Source organism: Danio rerio, chromosome 9 (assembly GCF_049306965.1).
Source record: "Danio rerio strain Tuebingen ecotype United States chromosome 9, GRCz12tu, whole genome shotgun sequence".
In the NCBI taxonomy this organism is placed as follows: Eukaryota; Metazoa; Chordata; class Actinopteri; order Cypriniformes; family Danionidae; genus Danio; species Danio rerio.
The window spans coordinates 58,514,528-58,536,814 of record NC_133184.1 but is presented as its reverse complement, the minus strand read 5'-3'; the positions used below and the strand labels follow the sequence as shown (position 1 = coordinate 58,536,814).

Sequence of the window (22,287 nt, the reverse complement as noted above, 5' to 3'; positions counted from 1 at the left end):
GGAGGGGCGGTCTTGAAGTTCACGGAAGCTGCTACCATTTTTTTTTTGTTTTCGTATTGTGATGCAGTTCCTAGAGAAACAGAATATTAAGTGAGAAACAGTGGGCGTGGCTTGTTTTTTATACTGCGAGCTGATTGGATGTAGTAAAGTAGGCATTTTATTCAGAAAGATGGGGAAATGGTTTGAGGAGAGTTATTAATTCAATTCATGTTTATTTCTCTAGCGCTTTTACAATGTAGATTGTGTCAAAGCATCTTAACATAGTTCTAGTAAAGTCCAGTGTTCAGTTCAGTTCAGTTCAGTTCAGTGTGGTTTAATAATCAATGCTGAGAGTCCAAACACTGATAAATAAATGAATAACTAAATCCATCCAAGCGCAGCCCCACAAGACCCAAACCAAGCAGGCCAGTGGTGACAGTGGAGGAACAAACTTCACCAATTGACCAAAGTGAATGAGAGAAACCTGGAGAGAAGCCAGGTTCAGTTGGGCTCCACCATTTCTCCTCTGGCCAAACGTCTTGTGCAGAGCTGCAGTCTAGGTGCTGGAGGCTGGAGAGCGCTGGATGTTCATCATGGAGAAGCTGCAGGTGTGAGAGGTCACCGGCAAGTGTTCAGGCTGGCCCACAAGATCAATGCAGAGACTCGTCTCTTACTGGGTTCTGTTACAGTCTCATGCTCTCCACTCCTCTATGACCACTACAGCATCAGCTCAGGATACGGCCTGGTCCAGGATTATAGAGACCTTGGCATCATTTCTTCACAGGTCTTGGATCGCTTCAGTGGCGATGCGTTGTCTGAGCGTCTCGGAATAAGTATCCCCAGGTGGAAATGGAGAATGAAGAGAATAATTAGCGTAGCTGCTGTTCATAGTGTAAACCAGATGGAAAAATTACGTGCTATAAATGAAAACAGAAGTTATAAAAACAAACACAGAAACAAAGCGGGGCGTAGCGACTGGGGGGTGCAGGAGGATACGTCCATACCTGTCAACCCTCCCGTATTTTACAGTTCTATCCCGCTATCATCCTGTAAAGGTATTTTCCCGTATTTCACCCGTATTTTCAGTCTTTCTCTGAAGGGTGGCGATAAACATTAAAGAGCCGATCCTCCCTATACGCAACCCATACCGCCCAACCACCAGGGACACCCCTTGCTCTTAAACGCGAGTCTGTTCTGTGCTTTCGCTTTGTTTAGGCATGAAAACACTTTGAATTAAATATAAAAATGACGGGATTCCCTTTCCTTTTCATTACAGGTGCCGTCTCCCCTTCATATACAATCCTGAAAACAGTCATGTAGCGGTGCGTGACTGTCAGCTGACGCGCTCCATAGCGCTGTTTCCCAAACAGATTCTGTACACAAAATGTAAAGCGGAGAAAAAGTCTGGGTTTTGAGTGCGTGTTTGAACAGACATGTGCACACAATTAATAATAATAACATCTGAAGATGTCGATATTGGTGGGGTTTTATTCAAACACAACTCATTTCGTCTGAGATGAGCATGAACAGTTTGGAAAGCAGATTAATGCTTTCATTATAATGCTCGATGTGTGCAAGTGACACCTGTTATTCAATGTGAACAAATGAAAAAATCCATATAAATGAGATTCATTCACGGCTCTTTATTCAGAATGTGTGAGTTATACAGTGAAGAGAAGATTAAGGAGATCTGGTGATAACTTAATTCTGTTTCAGTATTAAAGTTAATGAGCTGAACTGTTTGCTAATGTATTTGTTCTTTTGTAAATAATAATAATAAAGCATATTACTGACCATTTAACTGTTTATTTACATTGAAACAGCTCCAAATTAACATATTTAGTAATTTGGGGATTTTTTAAAGCGGGGTCAGGGATATCCCTTATTATGCTGGGTATATCCCTTATTTTCACATCTCAGTGTTGACAGGTAAGAGTACGTCCCCCTCACTTTGAGAGATAGACGGTTTAGAAACAGGTGATTGATAATTATATGAACGTATGGATCTAATTCATCTGTCTTCTGACTTTTCAAAAGTGCATTACAGCCCTGGAAACAAACATGTAAAGCGTATGAGAGTTTCTAACCGTGTCAAGCCAGCTCACCTGTGTGGAGCACACTCATGCATCATACTGTTATGTGCTGCAGTGTGTGTGCTTTACTAAACAGGTAGGTCTTAAATCTAGTGTTGAGCTGAGAGAGTGTGTCTGAGCCTCGGACGTTATCAGGAAGGCTATTCCAGAGTTTAGGAGCCATAAATGAGAAGGCTCGACCTCCTTTAGTGGACTTTGCTATTCTGAGTATTACCAGTATTACAACCGAACAGACTCCTCCTGCTCACCATTTCTGTTGACTGACATCTGGATGGGTGTGGTTAAGTATGTTAGCCCCGCCCAACACCACAGACAGATCTAATCTGAGAATTTTCAGATAGGGCATTTTCATCCTAAAGACATGCACAGATGAATTGTTCATCATTAAACCAGCAGAGTGAGATAAACTGTACTATATCCTCGGAGAGTGTGTCACGGTGGCGCAGTGACACAGCAAGAAGGTCACTGGTTGGAGCCCACTCACTGGTCACTGGTTCGCGCTCCGGTTTCCCCCACAGTCCAAACACATGCGCTATAGGGGAACTGATTCATTTTCTGTCAGCATAGTCTCTTATTTATCAGGGGTCGCCACAGCAGAATGAACCGCCAACTATTCCAGCATATGTTTAACACAGCGGATGCCTGTCCAGTTGCAACCCAGTACTGGAAAACACCCATACACACCCACACTCATACACTACGGCCAGTGTAGTTGATCAGTTCCCCTATAGCACATGTGTTTGGACTGTGGGGGAAACCGGAGCACCCGGAGGAAACCCACGCCAACACGGGGAGAACATGCAAACTCCACACAGAAACACCAACTGACCCAGCCGAGACTCAAACCAGAGACCTTCTTGCAGTGAGGCCATAGTCCTGACTACTGAGCCACCGTGCTGCCTCATGTCAATGATATTTTTATTACATGAAGTTTGGAAGATGATAACATGTTCTGTTTACTGTGTGTGTGTGTTTCGTGTCTATGAGAGTATGTGTAAATATATTAGTGTGTTGGAGGTGTGTGTGTGTGTGCAGTGTGTGTAAATGTTTGTGTGTGGGAGGGGTGTTTTTTTGTGTGCATATGTGTGTGTGTTGAGGGTGTGAACTTGAGTGTAAATATGTGCGTGCTTCTGTGTGTGTTGGAGTGTAGTTGTGTACGTGTATGTGTGTGTGTGTGTGTACGATGTGTTAGCTTTTGTCTGATGATTGTGTGTGTGTGTGTTCGTGTGTGTTATTGTTTTGGGACAGTTCTATTTTTAAAAAGAATAACAAATCCAGAAACACACACTGTTATAGATCCGCACGGATCAAACTATGACATCATCGATACACCGTGTGTGTGTGTGTGTGTGTGTGTGTGTGTGTGTGTGTGTGTGTGTGTGTGTGTGTGTGTGTGTGTGTGTGTGTGTGTGTGTGTGTGTGTGTGTGTGTGTGTGTGTCTGGTCTCACGCCTGTTGCGTTTTGATTGACAGCGCGATCTGGACATCACGTGCGCTTCACTACAACACCATATATGGATATAGAGACTCACAGCGGAAGTCGGTGCAGCATTAATAATCGTCCTACACGCTTCCCTCCCGCATGAGTTTAAACACTTCAACTCACCAGTTAAAGTAAACACACACCTTTGTCTTGAAGCAGATGTCTTTGGTTTGGTTACACGATAAAGTTTCCAGAATGAAACCCTGCATTAAGGCCGGGGTTTTTATGTGATGTTCGAGACACGGCGTGTGTCCAGCCGGAAGAGATAGAGCGCCGCTCGTGGTGTTTCCGGTGGAGTGATTCACACACACAGAGAAGAAACATCCGCAGGCATGCAGGTATGGCAGATTCATATTTAATATCTCACAGTGTCTCACAGTGATTATATTAATAATAAAGCGGTTTTGATGACTCCCGCGGTGTCTGTGTGGGTGTCGGCGGAGGCTGGTTATTCTCCTCAGTGATAGTTTGATCACTCTCTGCTGTAATCTTCAGTTTATGTGTGTATAAATATGATCTGTTTGGTTATTATTGAGCTCATATCGTCAAACTGAAGACTGCAGGAACAAAAGAGATGTCTTCTGTGGATCTGGTTGCTGATGTAAACGCAAATCAATCACATTTCTGTGGAGAAAACCCCCGAGAGATTCAATTGCCAAAGGGGCGATTATTATTGACCACAGCAGCTTTAACTGATTATATGGTAGTTTTTTTTATTACGGTCAAACTTTAAGAAATAAGCCTTTCTCCAGTATAAAAATATAATAGGGAATACTTAAAATATAAGAATTAGAATTTAACAATACATGTAAGCTTCTATGCAATGCTGGAAGGGCATCCGCTGCGTTAAATCATGCTGGATAAGTTGGCGGTTCATTCCGCTGTGGCGACCCCGGATAAATAAAGTGAGTAAGCCGAAAAGAAAATGAATGAATGAATCTTATTGAGGTCAGACATGGGTCGGTATAAGACTCTGACGGTGTGATAACCTTGGATAAAACTATCACAGTATTGTGATTACTGCTCTGAAATATATATATTTTTAAATGTTCATTTATTTTATTTTCGGCTTAGTCTCTTTTTTAATCTGGGGTCGCCACAGCGCACTGAACCGCCAGCTTATCCAGCACATGTTTCACGCATGGGATGCCCTTCCAGCTGCAACCCATCACTGGAAAACATCCACACACTCTCATTCACACTCACACTCGTACACTACGGAACATTTTTTAGCGTACCCACTTCACCTGTACCACATGTGTTTGGACTGTGTGGGGAAACCAGAGCACCCGGAGGAAACACACACCATAGCAGGGAGAACATGCAAACTCCACACAGAAACACCAACTGACCCAGCCGAGACTCAAACCAGCGACCTTCTTTTAAATGTATGAGTTAAATAAACTCAACTTTTTCCCCCATTGAACACGGCATATTTTATTTTAACATTTAAAATATTTTGGAGCAGTGAACATGTGAGCAGAATCACTTTAGACAGTTTAGACAGTATTAACTCAAAGAAATAACAGTAGAAACAGTTGATTCAGTCCTCAGCCCTCAGTTCCACACTAGGCCTCCGTGACCTCTGACCTCGTTTGGTGGCTCCTGAAAATAGTTATATAGGCAAATGCACTGAACATTCTTACATTAGGCAATGTGTTAACTTATTCATTAATTAAAATTAAATCACAGTTAAATACTCTTCATATAATCAAATAATTATATTTAATAAAAATCATGAGAAACAAGATCATGAGAAAAGGATAAATGTAGATTCATGCTGAGATGGATTAAAAGGTATAAATCCGAATCGATTAATCATATTGTGTGTGTGTGTGTGTGTGTGTGTGTGTGTGTGTGTGTGTGTGTGTGTGTGTGTGTGTGTTGTGACTGTAGGACCCAAACGCAGACACCGAGTGGAACGATATCCTGAGGAAGAAGGGGATTCTGCCTCCGAAAGAAACGCCGGTGGAGGAAGAAGAGGATGAGCAGCTTCATCTTCAGTCTCAGTCTGTGGGTAAGAAACTGACTCTCTCTCTCTCTCTCTCTCTCTGTCTCTCTCTCTCTCTCTCTCTCTCTCTCTGAAAAATCTCACTCAAGTAAAAGTACTGTTATCATTATAAAAAGGTGTGAAGCACCAGAAGTGGACCAAATTACAGTCATTTGAATGTATGTGATCTGGCACTATATAATTAATACAATTAACCTCAACGGCGGGTACAGCCATTGGAGAGTGCGGTAGGGGAAACACTGACCTAGAAATTACTCAGACCACCCTAGCAACAACCCAGTTTCACTGATGAAACTGCCCAGCACCACCTTAGCATGCATCTAGCAATCTCTATGTGGCCCACTCTGACTGTGGAGCCGCTGTACTACACACACTTCTGTCCGGACCGCTTCTGAACACTGAGTTTGCCTCATAGGAGCTCTTTAAGTTCATTGATGATGCAGTGTATAATGTTCAATGGTGTTGTTGCAGTGAAGACCTATGAGGACATGACCCTGGAGGAGCTGGAGGAGAATGAAGACGAGTTCAGTGAAGAAGATGAGCACGCTATGGAGATGTACAGGTACACACACATACACATGCTAGTTGTCTAGTTGAACACTGTCCTAAAGAAAATCTGCTCTGAAACGTATAAATGTTCTTGCTGTAAATACTCATATTCAAACGTGTGTGTGTGTGTGTGTGTTTGTTTGTGTGTGTGTGTGTGTGTGTGTTTGTTTGTTTGTGTGTGTGTGTGTTTGTTTGTGTGTGTGTGTGTGTGTGTATGTTTGTGTGTGTGTGTGTGTGTGTGTGTGTTTGTTTGTGTGTGTGTGTGTGTGTGTGTGTTTGTTTGTTTGTGTGTGTGTGTGTTTGTTTGTGTGTGTGTGTGTGTGTGTGTGTATGTTTGTGTGTGTGTGTGTGTGTGTTTGTTTGTGTGTGTGTTTTTTTTGTTTGTTTGATGTGTGTGTGTGTGTTTGTGTGTGTGCGTGCGTGTTTGTTTGTTTGTGTGTGTGTGTTTGTTTGTATGTGTGTGTTTGTGTGTGTGTGTGTGTTTGTTTGTTTGTTTGTGTGTGTGCGTGCGCGTGCGTGTGTGTGTCAGACAGAAGAGGCTGGCGGAGTGGAAAGCTAACCAGATGAAGAATGTTTTCGGGGAGCTGAAGGAGATCTCGGGGCAGGATTACGTGCAGGAGGTCAATAAAGCTGGAGAGGGAATCTGGGTGGTGCTGCACCTCTACAAACAAGGGTGAACACACTCACACACACTCACACACACACACACTCACACACACACACACACACACTGATGTTTAGTTGAGTTGTACTGTATTGTCAGTGTTTGAGTAATCAGTGAAGCGTTCGTCAGATGACTGTTGTGTGTGTTGTGGTTCAGGATCCCGCTGTGTTCGCTCATTAATCAGCATCTGGCTCAACTGGCCCGCAAGTTTCCTCAGAGTAAGTTCCTGAAGTCCATCTCCAGCACCTGCATCCCCAACTACCCCGACCGCAACCTGCCCACGCTGTTCGTGTACCGCGACGGAGAGATGAAGGCGCAGTTCATCGGCCCGCTGGTGTTCGGAGGGATGAACCTCACCTGTGACGGTCAGTGTATAAACAGATCAGCAATAAGACACCTCACTTACTGTCTGTCTTGTTTGTAGTCCAAATGTCTGTACATACTTAAATCAAGAAGCCTTTTCTAGACAAGCAAAAAATGTGTTGTTTTCAGAAATAATGAGTCAAAATGAAGAGAGTTTCTCCTTAAAACAAGCAGAATAATCTGACAATGGGGGAAGCCCAAAAGTGTAAATGAGATCAGGGAGATTATTTCACCTGTTTAAATAGAAAAAAAGCTGCTTTCCTGTAGTACTGACACATTGTGCTCAAAGTCAAATATTTAAAGTTTTTTTTCCTGATATACATATATATATATTATCATCTACACTCACCGGCCACTTTATTAGGTACACCTTACTAGTACCGGACCCCTTTTGCCTTCAGATCTGTCTTAATCCTTGGTGTAGATTCAGCAAGCTGCTGGAAATATTCCTCAGATTTTGCTCCATATTGTCATGATAGCATCACACAGTTGCTGCAGATTTGTCGGCTGCACATCCATGATGCCAATCTCCCGTTCCACCACATCCCAAAGCTGCTCTATTGGATTGAGCTCTGGTGACTGTGGAGGCCATTTGAGTACAGTGAACTCATCGTCATGTTCAAGACACCAGTCTGAGATGATTGAGCTTTATGACATGCTGCGTTATCCTGCTGGAAGTAGCCATCAGAAGATGGAGACACTGTGCTCATAAAGGGATGGACATGGTCAGCAGCAATACTCAGGTAGGCTGTGGCGTTGATGCTCAATTGGTACTAATGGACCCAAAGAAAATCTCCCCCACACCATTACACCACCACCACCAGCCTGAACCGCTGATACAAGGCAGGATGATCCATGCTTTCATGCTGTTGAGCCGAGCATCTGAATGTGTGAGCAGAAATGGAGACTCATCAGAGCAGCAACGTTTCTCCAATCTTCTATTGTCCAGTTTTGGTGAGTCTGTGTGAATTGTAGCCTCAGTTTCCTGTTCTTAGCTGACAGGAGCGGCACCCGGTGTGCTCTTCTGCTGCTGTAGCCCATCCGCCTCAAGGTTGGACGTGTTGTGTGTTCAGAGATGCTCTTCTGCAGAGCTCGGTTGTAGCGAGTGCTTATTTGAGTTACTGTTGTCTTTCTATCAGCTGGAACCAGTCTGGCCATTCTCCTCTGACCTCTGGCCTCATCAACAAGGCATTTGCGCCCACAGAACTGCCGCTCACTGGATATTTCCTCTTTGTCGGAGCATTCTCTGTAAATCCTAGAGATGGTTGTGAAATCCCAGTAGCTCAGCAGTTTCTGAAATGCTCAGAGCAGCCCGTCTGGCAGCAACCAAATCATTACCTGCCAGTACAGTCCTATGATTATATTCATATTTCCAATAATGTTGTGCTGAGATGGCCCGTCACTGTGAGGAAACTCATTATTGTGTAGATACCATGAATACAGTTTTGAGTTGTGATTATGTAATGACGTCATCACACAATGATGTCACTTCCTCATTTAACAATGTTTGCTCCCCCTTTAGCAACGTACTCTAGTTGGCAGCAGTGGAGGAAGTGTCAATATTTGGGGTTATATGGTTAATATCTGCGGTAATTGATCATGTTTGTGTGTTATTTCCCTTCTTGAGTATATGTGTGTGTGTGTTTGAGCAGAGCTGGAGTGGCGTCTGTCAGAGTCTGGAGCTGTGAAGACAGATCTGGAGGAAAACCCCAGAAAACAGATCCAGGATCAGCTGATGACGTCCATTCGCTGCTCGGCAAACACACACCGAGACGGAGAGGAAGACTCTGATGAAGACTGATGCTGAACACACACACACACACACACACGGAGAGGAAGACTCTGATGAAGACTGATGCTGGACACACTCCAAGACAGAGAGGAAGACTAATGTTGGAGGAACACACACACACACAAGTCCCTTACGAGTCTGTGTGCATTCGGGTTTAAGTCCCCACAAGGATATAAAAACTAGTACACACACACATACACTCTCTCTCTTTTGCACACAAATACACTCTGTCACACACAACAACACAATCTCACACGCAGGTCTGTTTTTAAGAGTTGTGGGGACATTCCGTAGGTTGTCATTGTTTTTCTACTGTACACACTGTATGTCCTCTCACCTGCGCCCAGGTTACAGGTTATAACTTCACCGTTACAGGAAGCTGTGCAGTTCTGCCTTCTGAAACCTCATTGTGTGATTTATAAGTACTTCTTAAGATATATAACTACTTTAGTACGTCCTCACAATTCACCTTCTCCAGCAGTGCCCATGACATTATACACTTCCCTTGTGTTTATAACACACACACACACACACACACACGTCTGTGCCATCCAGAAGAGCAGGAGTGGGTCTGAAACACACTTGTAAACCAGCCCTCAGTAAACAGACTGGTGGCCATGTTTGCGTTTGCTTTATTTTATATGAGATTTGTAATTATGCAGCCTTTTTCAGTTCAGCGCTCGTCTCCATTTAATATATAAAAGTGGTTTATTTGAGAGAGTTTGCAGTGTGTTTGTGTGTTAATGACTCTCTCACACACACATTTCCACTAAAGTGACGCTCGAGGACAGAAATAAAAACAACAATTTCAGCTCATTTCACTTCAATCTCCTGTCTGCGATGGACTTGAAGACCTTCAGCAATAATAGAGAAAACAGCAGCAAGCATGAGGTTACGTTTATTAAAAGAGCTTTAATGAAATCAGGTGCTGTTCATGATGTTTGTAGATTTACGGAGTCAGAGAGAATCCCAGATATGAACAGAGGATGTCTGTGGAGGAGAAGAACACATTCATTTACACAATTATCTCATACCTGAGTACAGGACTCGCTCCAGAATAGCAGTGCATTTACACCATGTGCCTTCATTTTCCTGGATATATAATAGATGTGTCATTTACAGTAAACTTAATCCATTATTATTGTGAACTAATGCAAGACTGGAAACGTTTGTTGCTAATCGTTTAACTTAATTTTTAAACGAATAACAGTTGATGATAACAGAATTGATAATAGGAATCAACAACAACACATTCGACGGTGACAGAGGTGCAACAGTAATAAAGTTGACCATAACGGTTAACAGAGTTGAAAATAGAGTCAGCAGTCGACAGTAACAGTTGGCAACAGTAACAGAGTTGACGGTAATAGAGTTGATGGTAACAGAGTTGAGGGTAACAGTTGATGATAACAGTAAACGATAAGAGTTGACGATAATAGAGTTGACGATAACAGTTGATGGTAACAGAGTTGACGATAACAGTAACAGTTGATGGTAGCAGGTTTGATGATAACAGTAACAGAGTTGATGCTAACAGAGTTAACGGTAAGTTAACAGTTGACAATAACAGAGTTGACGATAACTAACAGAGTTGATGGTAATAGTTGACGATAACCGAGTTGATAGTAACAGTTGACGATAACAGTAGCAGAGTTGATTGTAACAGAGTTTACGGTAAGTTAACAGTTGACAATAACAGTTTACGATGAGAGTTGACAATAACAGAGTTGATGGTAACAGAGTTTACGACAACAGTTATTGATTACAGAATTGACGATACCAGAGTTGACGATAACAGTAACAGAGTTGACGGTAAGTTAAAAGTTGACGATAACAGAGTTCTTTGTAACAGAGTTAATGATAACAGAATTGACGATAACAGGGTTGAGGGTGAGTTAATAGTTGACGATAACAGTTCTTGGTAACAAGAGTTGATGATAACAGAGTTCACAATAACAGAGCTGAGAGTAAGTTAACAGTTGACGATAACAGAGTTCTTGGTAACAGAGTTAATGATAACAGAGTTGACGATAACAGTAACAGAGTTGACAATAACAGAGTTGACTGAGAGTTAACAGTTGATGATAACAGAGTTCTTGGTAACAGAGTTGACGATAACAGTTTATGATAAGAGTTAATGGTAACAGTGTTGATGATAACAGAGTTTACGACAAGAGTTAACGATTACAGAGTCGATGATAACAAAGTTGACGATAACAGAGTTAATGATAACAAAGTTAATGATAACAAAGTTGACAATAACAGTGTTGACGGTAAGTAACACAATTGACAACAACAAAGTTCTTGGTAACAGAGTTAATGATAACAGAGTTGACGATAACAGAAACCGTAGACGATCACAGAATTGATGATAAAACAGAGTTGATGACAGTAAGAGTTGACGACTGTAACCAAGTTGAAAATAAGAGTTGATAACAGTAACAGAGTTGATAACAGTTAGAGTTGACGACTGTAAGTTGAAAATAAGAGTTGATAACAGTAACAGAGTTGATAACAGTTGGAGTTGACGATAAGAGAGTTGATAACTAACAGAGTTGACAACTCAACAAAAAAGATGTCCTAGGGGAAGCTCAAGGGTTAAACTAATTGTATTTAAGACTCGCAGCATAAAGCCACATAAAGTGATATGGCGGGCCGGATTTGAGTTTGACACCCCTACTGTAAAGTGTTAACACTGACGAAAGGTTATACAAGTGAACTAGTGTGAGCCCTGCTCTGTCATGTGTGTGTTTTGTGTTCACGCACCTCGAATGTTTCTCGCAGAAGCCCCGCAGGCGTTCTTCAGCTTCTCTAAGAAACAGACACACGTTACTCAGAAGACATTATACAAATGCAGTTCTAAAGCTTTGAAAATGACACACACGCACGCACAGAGGACAGTGAGAGAGAGAGACACACACACACAGAGGAGAGCAATACACACCTGCTGCTGCTTCTTCCTGCGCAGAGAGAGTCTGGGTGACAGACGCATCAGCGGGTGAACCGAATGAGACTGAAACACACACACACACACACACACACACACATGAGAGTCATCAGATGTGCTTTACACACACACACACAGATTGCTGGAGCAGAGTGTGATGTTCATACCTCTCTCTCCACCGAGCCCAGTGAGTTCTGTGCTTTAGAGTAGTGGAAGAGGAACTGCACACACACACACACACACACACACACACACAGGTCAGTCTACACACATCTGATCAGAGCTGCTCAGGTCAGGAGAAACTGCACTCACCCTCTTGAAGACATTCTGTATGTGCTCCTGAAACACACACACACACACAAACACACACGTCACACTCATGATGATCAGCAGATATGTAAATCACTCACATACACACAGACACACACACACACACACACTCACCTGCTCTTGATCTCTCCACTGCAGAGCACACAAAGAACTGAGCACAGCCGAGCCCTGAAACACACACACACACACACACACACACACACACGATTATCGACAGTGTTTTATATTAACACACACACAATCATCTGAACTACATGTCAACACACACTAACACACAGATGACCATCCAGCTAAACCTCATAACACACACACACACACACACCGATTACTGGAGGTGTTTCATATTAACACACACCAATGATCATCTGAACTGCATGTCAACACACACACACTGATGACAATCTAAACTTCTTAACTTCATAACACACACACACACACAAATTAACCCACTCCAATCCTCAGAGTCACATGATCCTTCAGAAATGATCTAACATTGTGATCTGCTGCTTGATGATGATCATCAGTGTGAACAGAAACTCCACATGACCAGCATTTGACGGAGTTAGAGAGATTTGAAAAGACCGGGGGGTCAGTAAACATCAAAAAGAGTACTAAGAAATTAGTTGTTTTACTAATTAAGCAACACACAACGTGAATCAAGTGTCAGCAAAAACATTTATAACAAAATATTAATATTTCAAACACATGCTGCTAAATAAAATCCTGTTATAGTGATTTCTGAAGGATCACGGACACTGAAGAGACTGCAGTAATGATGCGGAAACTCAGCTTTACATCACAGAAACAAATCACACTACAAGGTAACAGAGAGTTTGTACAGTGTTTACAGTAGTAATGCAACCTTAACAATAATAATAATAATAATAATAATATTACATTTTATTTATAATGCACTTTGTAAAGCCCAAAGAACTACAAAATCAGAGAGAATAAAACACGCAATAAAAAAATACAAGGACTCAACTTATTGAAAAATAATCAATCATAAACGCATTAGAATGATCAAGAATCAGGAATGCAATCATAAAACACAAACAAAACAATGAAATAATGAATATACCTGAATATAATCAGATGAATCATTATCATCACAGTCTGTCAGTGGACTTGGAAAACTTTCTGAAATTAAATATAAACGTCAATTATTTATTAATTAACTTGCTCATTTGTCCATTAATGCTGACTAAAACATATTTAAATATCAGCGAGCAGTTCCAGCGATGTGGATGTGGCATTTGCAGTTAAAACTCAAAACATAAACTGACAGAGAGAGTGTATATCATTTATATTTTTCAAAACAACTGACCACAGAGTTATGAGATCTGAAAATATCAGTCTGTAAACATGTTTTATACTTTAAATGAGGGAAATAAACGTGTGTTATGGACGTGACCAAAAAAGTCAGCGAGTTTACAGTAAACAACATACTTAATTAAACTGCACAACCCCCCAAAAATAGTGTTAATCAGGAGGATAAGAGTTGCTCACTATACAACAAACGTGGTTGATTTTATTTTATTTGACATTTTTGAATCTATGAGGAAAAAAGCTTGGTTATGAATGTGACGTCTATCCATTATGAATGTGACGGATGTGTGACTTTGATAAATCAAATATAAATGTTTGAAAACACTGACAGAGATATTTTTGAGCATTTTACAGTTTAATAGACAAAAAAGTCTACACATAAAACTAAGAAAGGGTTTTGCTATTTTGGTAAAAATGTAATTTATTTCATGGCAAGGTTGATATTTGCAAGGAATTGCTCCAGCCCATTTTAAAAAACATAAACTTTTGTAAATAAAACTAAAATCATGTTTTCAAACTTAAAATCAACTTTTATTCTTTAAAAGAGTGCTATTACGGTTTTCATGTTTCTTCATTATTATAATTGAAGATAATTCTGCTTAATATTGTTGTTTCTCTTTCATTTAAGAACAGATTTTATAAATAATTTGTATCTAAATTACTTTAAAATGTGTTAGAAATGTAAATATAAGTACATTCATCACTACTGTGTTTTACTGTATTATTATTTTAAGTGTTTCTGTAATTTAACTTTAGTTTTTACATATTTTCTGCTTCTCTTAGATGTCTTATATTACATTTTTTAAACATTTTAAGGCTCTTTATTATCTTCATTTATGGTTAGCTTCATCTACATTGTAAAAACACATTATATGAATAAAGATTTATTAAATTTAATTAGACAAACTTTAATAAGTTTAGACGCTAGTTTTATAAATAAAACTATTACACTAAAATATGCTGGCTTCCACACAATCGATTTGTGTTTCAACAACATGAAGGAATCAAGTTAACGTATTAGTTCTTATTAATTTTAGTATTGAACATAAAACAACTAAGTTGTCCCCGAAAAACAGAGTAACTGTGTTGTTTCAGCTCATTTTAAATAAGTAGTTTGAATAAGCAGCCAATGTCATTTGTTGAGTGCATGATGACAACACAAGAGCAAAAGAAAACCTTTCTAAACTCAACTTTTCCAACATATATTTATTTTACATGCTTGAAATATGACTGAAATTACATCAGGATCCCAACAAATGATGTCAGCATTTTTCCTCAGGATGAGAAGTGGATAAACTAATGGAAAACTAAGTGACAGTAAACTGAAATAAAGTGTGGTATTTACTCACCAACAGCCGAATAAAAGCAGCTGATGAACCAGAGTAAACAGCAGATCGCCGAGAAGCCCATGTCCGAGTGCTGCTGCTGCTGCTGGGCAGAATGACTAGTTAGTTTCCGTTAGTTCTGCTGCTTCTAGTAGACAACTGAAGTCATGATGATGCGGCTGTGAAAGACTCTCCTCACCCGCGACCAATCAACGCCTAGGGAAACTCCCGCGCGCGGGCTCATTAGAGGAGCGCGCTCCCGATCACTCCCTGATGCTGAGCGCCAATTATGAGGATCAAGACGATAAAAACACGACAGAAACCCTGATGCTAGAGAAAGGAAAGGTTCGGTAAGTCAACGGTATACTGTTTTACACACAACACTTTTAAACAGGGTTTCAACTACCACAAATGTTTGTTGACAAGTTAACCTCGACTTTCGCGGCAAACACGATTCAAGATATTATTAAAGGGTCAGTTCACACAAAAAAGAAAATTCTGTGATCACACACACACACACACACACACACACACACACACACACACACACACACACACACACACACACAACAATATTGTGAAAAATGTTTGGAATCAGGCAGCCATTGCTCATACTCATGAATAGTAGGCTATTTGTTTTTCCTAATTGTCATGTCGGTATTTTCTGGTGTTCAACATTCTTCAAAATGTAAAACTGCTTTGAGTAAAAGTAAACTTAGTACTTTTTGCATTTTTGAATGACTTATCTCTGTAATAACTCTGTAGATGTAAATATGTCAACTTTTGTTTGTTTGTTTCTTTTGGTTGCAGACAAAACACTTTTTATTACTAGACTTACTTGCTTTTATAACATGTCTTAATAAAAAACCAAAACATCCAAAATGCACATTTATGTGTTAATTTTATTACACTTTATGGATAACCTCCGCACATAAAAATGTCTATATTCTGATTATACACAATATAGATTTTCTAATTCTTTTTTTTTAAAGAATTACATATATGTTGCACTTAACAGAAATATTCTAATCTATACTATGTTTGATCAGACCAACATTAACACATGTTTTGTCTATTCTAATCACACACACCAAACTTTACACTTTTATTCTATCTATATTCTGATCACACACACCAAACTTTACACTTTTATTCTGTCTATATTCTGATCACACACACCAAACTTTACACTTTTATTCTGTCTATATTCTGATCACACACACCAAACTTTACACTTTTATTCTGTCTATATTCTGATCACACACACCAAACTTTACACCTTTATTCTGTCTATATTCTGATCACACACACCAAACTTTACACTTTTATTCTGTCTATATTCTGATCACACACCAAACTTTACACTTTTATTCTGTTTATATTCTGAACACACACACCAAACTTTACACTTTTATTCTGTCTATATTCTGACCACACACCAAACTTTACACTTTTGTTCGGTCTATATTCTGATCACACACACCAAACTTTACACTTTTATTCTGTTTATATTCTGAACACACACACCAAACTTTACACTTTTATTCTGTCTATATTCTGACTACACACACCAAACTTTACACTTTTATTCTGTCTATATTTTGATCACACACACCAAACTTTACACTTTTATTCTGTTTATATTCTGATCACACACACCAAACTTTACACTTTTATTCTGTCTATATTCTGATCACACACACCAAACTTTACACTTTTATTCCGTCTATATTCTGACCACACACCAAACTTTACACTTTTATTCTGTCTATATTCTGATCACACACACCAAACTTTACACTTTTATTCTGTTTGTATTCTGATCACACACACCAAACTTTACACTTTTATTCTGTCTATATTCTGATCACACACACCAAACTTTACACTTTTATTCTGTTTATATTCTGACCACACACACCAAACTTTACACTTTTATTCTGTTTATATTCTGATCACACACACCAAACTTTACACTTTTATTCTGTCTATATTCTGATCACACACACTAAACTTTACACTTTTATTCTGTCTATATTCTGATCACACACACCAAACTTTACACTTTTATTCTGTCTATATTCTGATCACACACACTAAACTTTACACTTTTATTCCGTCTATATTCTGAACACACACACACCAAACTTTACACTTTTATTCCGTCTATATTCTGATCACACACATCAAACTTTACACTTTTATTCTGTCTATATTCTGATCACACACACACCAAACTTTACACTTTTATTCTGTCTATATTCTGAACACACACAATAAACTTTACACTTTTATTCCGTCTATATTCTGAACACACACACACCAAACTTTACACTTTTATTCTGTTTATATTCTGACCACACACCAAACTTTACACTTTTATTCTGTCTATATTCTGATCACACACCAAACTTTACACTTTTATTCTGTCTATATTCTGATCACACACACCAAACTTTACACTTTTATTCTGTCTATATTCTGATCACACACATTAAACTTTACACTTTTATTCTGTCTATATTCTGATCACACACACCAAACTTTACACTTTTATTCCGTCTATATTCTGACCACACACCAAACTTTACACTTTTATTCTGTCTATATTCTGATCACACACACCAAACTTTACACTTTTATTCTGTTTATATTCTGATCACACACACCAAACTTTACACTTTTATTCTGTCTATATTCTGATCACACACACCAAACTTTACACTTTTATTCTGTTTATATTCTGATCACACACACCAAACTTTACACTTTTATTCTGTTTATATTCTGATCACACACACCAAACTTTACACTTTTATTCTGTCTATATTCTGATCACACACACCAAACTTTACACTTTTATTCCGTCTATATTCTGACCACACACCAAACTTTACACTTTTATTCTGTCTATATTCTGATCACACACACCAAACTTTACACTTTTATTCTGTTTGTATTCTGATCACACACACCAAACTTTACACTTTTATTCTGTCTATATTCTGATCACACACACCAAACTTTACACTTTTATTCTGTTTATATTCTGACCACACACACCAAACTTTACACTTTTATTCTGTTTATATTCTGATCACACACACCAAACTTTACACTTTTATTCTTTCTATATTCTGATCACACACACCAAACTTTACACTTTTATTCTGTCTATATTCTGATCACACACACTAAACTTTACACTTTTATTCTGTCTATATTCTGATCACACACACCAAACTTTACACTTTTATTCTGTCTATATTCTGATCACACACACTAAACTTTACACTTTTATTCCGTCTATATTCTGAACACACACACACCAAACTTTACACTTTTATTCCGTCTATATTCTGATCACACACATCAAACTTTACACTTTTATTCTGTCTATATTCTGATCACACACACACCAAACTTTACACTTTTATTCTGTCTATATTCTGAACACACACAATAAACTTTACACTTTTATTCCGTCTATATTCTGAACACACACACACCAAACTTTACACTTTTATTCTGTTTATATTCTGACCACACACCAAACTTTACACTTTTATTCTGTCTATATTCTGATCACACACCAAACTTTACACTTTTATTCTGTCTATATTCTGATCACACACACCAAACTTTACACTTTTATTCTGTCTATATTCTGATCACACACATTAAACTTTACACTTTTATTCTGTCTATATTCTGATCACACACACCAAACTTTACACTTTTATTCCGTCTATATTCTGACCACACACCAAACTTTACACTTTTATTCCGTCTATATTCTGATCACACACACCAAACTTTACACTTTTATTCTGTTTATATTCTGATCACACACACCAAACTTTACACTTTTATTCTGTCTATATTCTGATCACACACACCAAACTTTACACTTTTATTCTGTTTATATTCTGATCACACACACCAAACTTTACACTTTTATTCTGTTTATATTCTGATCACACACACCAAACTTTACACTTTTATTCTTTCTATATTCTGATCACACACACCAAACTTTACACTTTTATTCAGTCTATATTCTGAACACACACACCAAACTTTACACATGTAATACGATCTAAACCTGCTGGAACTACTTCAGCTGTGTGTTTATTTGAAAACAACGGCACGCCTTACGCTGCAGCCAATCAGAATCAAGACAGACCAGTAGTATAAATGATTCTCTCTATTAATTATAATCAGTCTTTAAAACAGCACAGCATGTTTAATATAGAAACAGACACAAGTTTGTTTGCAACAGAAATGATCTGCATGTGCGTTTCACTGTTATTTATTTTTTGCTCGTCAATAATGACGTAACATGTTTGAAGTCGTCTCTTTTTTATTTTGTTTACTCATCTCCAAAATTATAGAGGGAGGTCAGTGTCTAAATATAAAAATACATCTCTGTCCTGCACTGATCAAATTAATGGGGAATAGAAAAATACTGAAGAGCAAAGGAAATAGCGGAGACTATATATAACGCCAATGCAGCCTGAAAATGAAAAGCTGTCGATGTTTTGAACACATTGTAATGGCTGGTTCTAATGAAACGACTAGTGCCATGATTAACGTGAGACCACGAAAATATAAGCGTAAACCTTTCCTATATTCTGAAATCCCCATACTCCAGAGTTCAACAGTATCTGATGCAGCTAAGTGTAAGCGTAAAGCACGGCGTGACCAGAAGAAGGCTCGGAAGACAAGTGAATGGAAAGGGAGGGGGACCGCTCCTCTCTGCAGCTCAAGGCACACTGCTTCTGACCCCTTACCCTCTGAATGCTCTCGCCTCTCGCAGCTGCAGCTAACTTTGGAAAGCGACATTACAAGTGCACACGGGGAAACCCACTAAGAATGTGTATCAGGATTTGCATCTGATAATGCTACATGGAATGTTGAAGAATGCTTTTAACCTGTCAACTGTATGCATTCAGATGTTTGTGTGTGTTGATTAATGTACTAATATGTGCATATGGAACAGCTATACCTTTGTTCTCATATGACATGCCCTATAAATTTTGTTAATCCCTGAAATTCTTAACTGAATGGTTAGACCACAGTATACAGTTGGTCCTTAGAAATTTATAGCTAGTAATTTGATGTATTAGGTAGAATGCACCTTGGTGTGCGGATACTTGTGTTGTATGTGTCAAGTCCTCACTGATATATAAGGTGAAGGTATGTGCCTGACCTGGTTTTGTGAGTATAAAAGCTGAGCATTTTCTGACCAGCTTTGCGCTTCCTGACTTCTGTTCATTGAGGTTGGTTGCCCTTTGTCTCTAACGAGAGGCAAAGTAAGGATTTCTTGTTTTCTGTTTGTCTTTTGTTTGTTCTACTTTTTCACTGGATTTTATTTTATTAATAAAAGTGTATTTTATTAATTTTCTTCACTGGAGTGGACATTGACTTCATTTTCCAGAACCCATCTAAGTTACCCTGTGTGGTAAAGTATGCTCTAATTTATTCTTTTGCAAAATACGTTCTTTAAAGACGATCCTTAAACTAAACTCTGGCTAAGAAATATAGCTAAGGGAGGATCCTGATCTTAACTTTGTTTAATTAGGGTGATTAAATAAAGGGAAATCAGCACATGGAGGCCCCAGCGAGGAACGTTAATATTTTTGCGAAAAGAGAATTAGATTAAGAGAGAAAGTAGGGGACGCCCGAAAAAGAAATCTCTCGAGCAAGTATAGAATAAAGTGCACATAGACCTAAAGAAGGATCTATATTCTATACGAAAACATGACTGACGCTTCGGGTATTCAAATCCATCTTATCTCAAATGAGGAGTTGAAAACACGTAAAAAGGAGAATCCTTTACATGTTTCGCCTCAATCGTGTACAATAGGTAATTGTGTTTACATAGGCATAAGCGATCAAGAAAATAACTGGCTGGAATTGTTCGACGCTATAGATAAAGCTACGGGTACCGGTGAACAGGTAGAATTAATTCTACATAACCATAAAGGTCCCGTACAATTCCCAGAGCGATTCAGAGGACGGATAAAAGTGCTAAAAAATAGCACAACCGTGAGCCCTGAATTTTATGCTGAATCAGAGGATGAAAGAGCTGGTTCAATTTTGGGCGAGCAGGCTCATGCCGCCGCTCCATACAGGTCGGAAGTTACCTTTTTGCCTTCGCAAAGAAATAAAGAATCTGAGACTGATCGACAGATTCAGTGGGGTCCATCTACTAGTACACCGTATGATGAAACCCTAATGCGAAAAGCAAAAGCTAAAACAAAACACAGCCCCTTAAATCCATTAAAAGCTGCTACAACTAGGTTTCAAAAAATGAGTCCCCTGAGACATGACAGCTCAAGCGACTCGTCCTCAGAAGAGGATAGAATTTTACCGACTCGAGGTAGAATTCGCCAAAAGAATGCCAGGCCGAGCTCAAAAGACAGAAAAACGTCAGCTCACGTCGACGCGCGATTCATTAAAGCTGGAAATAGACGAGTAACAATCCCGGAGGGATTTAAAATACAGCTGAAAAAAGTTGAAGGCGCCACTCGATCAGAACAGAAAGAAAACGCTGACATGATCTATCTAGCAACGGCCAGCACCGCTGATGAGATCCTCGAACGCACAGATATAAATCAAAAAGCCAAATTAGACATGGTATGCGAGCTTGCTGACGCGCTTCAAGCTTTAATAAGTGGGATGATTTGGTCCGGTTTGACCGAAGATGAAAACGCTTCGAGCAAATATAATCCTAAACTCGGAACTGTGCATAAAATGAGAAAGCACTTTGCTAAAAGCGGCCCACAAGAAAGCAGAGGCAGGCAGGCAGGCGCTGAAAGTAGAAAAAGGCAGGATACCCCGCTGCCGAGTGATTCGAGCGAGACTGAAAGCTCTGAAGCAACAGACTCCTCCGATGAGGAATATTCAGTAAGAAAATCCATCATGCTTGCGGGAAAGGAAAATAAAAAGACTAAAAATTCCCAGGCCGTTAGTGAACTAAAAGAAAGAGCCCTCTATCCGCTATCTCAGCTATCTTTTCCTGCAGAAGCAACCATTATGGATAAAGCTCAGGAAATTGTTAGAATGGGCGAACTTTACAAAGCGGATGACGATCTAATAGAAGCTATGATCGTGCATCACACGCGCAAAAGAATTGCACCCGCTACTGTTAGGTTGCAGCTAGGCACAATACTGGGCAAGAGCCCAGAAGATGAAAGAAATGATCGTGCTGAATTGATCAGAGCGATTGGAGTTTACCCGTATTGTCTTGATAGACAGGGTAAAGTCGAATCAGTGTATGCACTGATAAGAGAACTCCAAGAGGTGACAGATTTAGTCCCTGGCTTAGCTGAAGTGAAACTTTTAGGGCCAGAAACCACCTGGATAGAATTGTCTAATTTCGCAATCAGGTGGGAAAGAAAAAGGAAGCTGATCTCAG

At 39.3% G+C, this 22,287-nt stretch overlaps 3 protein-coding genes and 1 long non-coding RNA gene across 7 annotated transcripts in view; 3 read left to right on the top strand and 1 right to left on the bottom strand.

Moving 5' to 3' along the window:
- The first annotated feature begins 3,844 nt into the window (after positions 1–3,844).
- pdcl3 (phosducin-like 3) lies at positions 3,845–9,654 on the top strand. Of its 2 annotated transcripts, NM_205721.1 has the most exon segments (7): positions 3,872–3,892; positions 5,451–5,571; positions 6,037–6,127; positions 6,644–6,787; positions 6,935–7,143; positions 8,794–8,921; positions 8,977–9,649. In NM_205721.1, coding segments are annotated over 7 exon segments (720 nt in total). In that variant the 5' UTR covers positions 3,872–3,886; the 3' UTR covers positions 8,998–9,649.
- A 161-nt stretch (positions 9,655–9,815) lies between these two features.
- Positions 9,816–15,025, bottom strand: nms (neuromedin S). Of its 2 annotated transcripts, none has more exons than XM_073913392.1 (8): positions 14,889–15,025; positions 13,292–13,350; positions 12,325–12,378; positions 12,193–12,219; positions 12,048–12,101; positions 11,878–11,946; positions 11,700–11,744; positions 9,816–9,923 (listed from the first exon to the last, which is right to left on the bottom strand). In XM_073913392.1, the coding sequence occupies exons 1-7, from the start codon at positions 14,947–14,949 to the stop codon at positions 11,736–11,738; spliced, it is 333 nt and encodes a 110-aa protein (XP_073769493.1). In that variant the 5' UTR covers positions 14,950–15,025; the 3' UTR covers positions 9,816–9,923; positions 11,700–11,735. The 2 variants fall into 2 exon arrangements, with proteins under 2 accessions (XP_073769493.1, XP_009303090.2); XM_009304815.5 differs by having other exon boundaries at positions 11,700–11,739.
- LOC141376247 (uncharacterized) overlaps positions 14,919–22,287 on the top strand; it is a 41,163-nt gene continuing 33,794 nt past the window's right edge. Inside the window, exon 1 of one of the 2 annotated variants that reach the window (XM_073913385.1) lies at positions 14,919–15,214. The gene's annotated coding sequence lies outside the window, so the exon portion shown is untranslated. The remainder of the gene's footprint in view (positions 15,215–22,287) is intronic. The other variant, XM_073913384.1, reaches the window with a different exon arrangement.
- Positions 15,762–22,287, top strand: part of LOC141376251 (uncharacterized) — a 47,262-nt gene continuing 40,736 nt past the window's right edge. Inside the window, exon 1 of the long non-coding RNA XR_012385753.1 lies at positions 15,762–15,868. This is a non-coding gene — a long non-coding RNA (uncharacterized lncRNA). The remainder of the gene's footprint in view (positions 15,869–22,287) is intronic.

Excerpts from the sequence above, each read along its gene's own strand:
- pdcl3 (XM_073911780.1), top strand. Across the intron at positions 5,572-6,036 it reads TCTTCAGTCTCAGTCTGTGG|TGAAGACCTATGAGGACATG; the intron begins GTAAGAAACTGA and ends GTGTTGTTGCAG. Across the intron at positions 6,128-6,643 it reads CACGCTATGGAGATGTACAG|ACAGAAGAGGCTGGCGGAGT; the intron begins GTACACACACAT and ends TGTGTGTGTCAG.
- nms (XM_009304815.5), bottom strand. The coding sequence starts at position 14,949 with ATGGGCTTCTCGGCGATCTGCTGTTTACTCTGGTTCATCAGCTGCTTT. Across the intron at positions 12,220-12,324 it reads AGTGGAGAGATCAAGAGCAG|GAGCACATACAGAATGTCTT; the intron begins GTGAGTGTGTGT and ends TGTGTGTTTCAG. Across the intron at positions 11,740-11,877 it reads GCAGGAAGAAGCAGCAGCAG|CTGAAGAACGCCTGCGGGGC; the intron begins GTGTGTATTGCT and ends TTCTTAGAGAAG.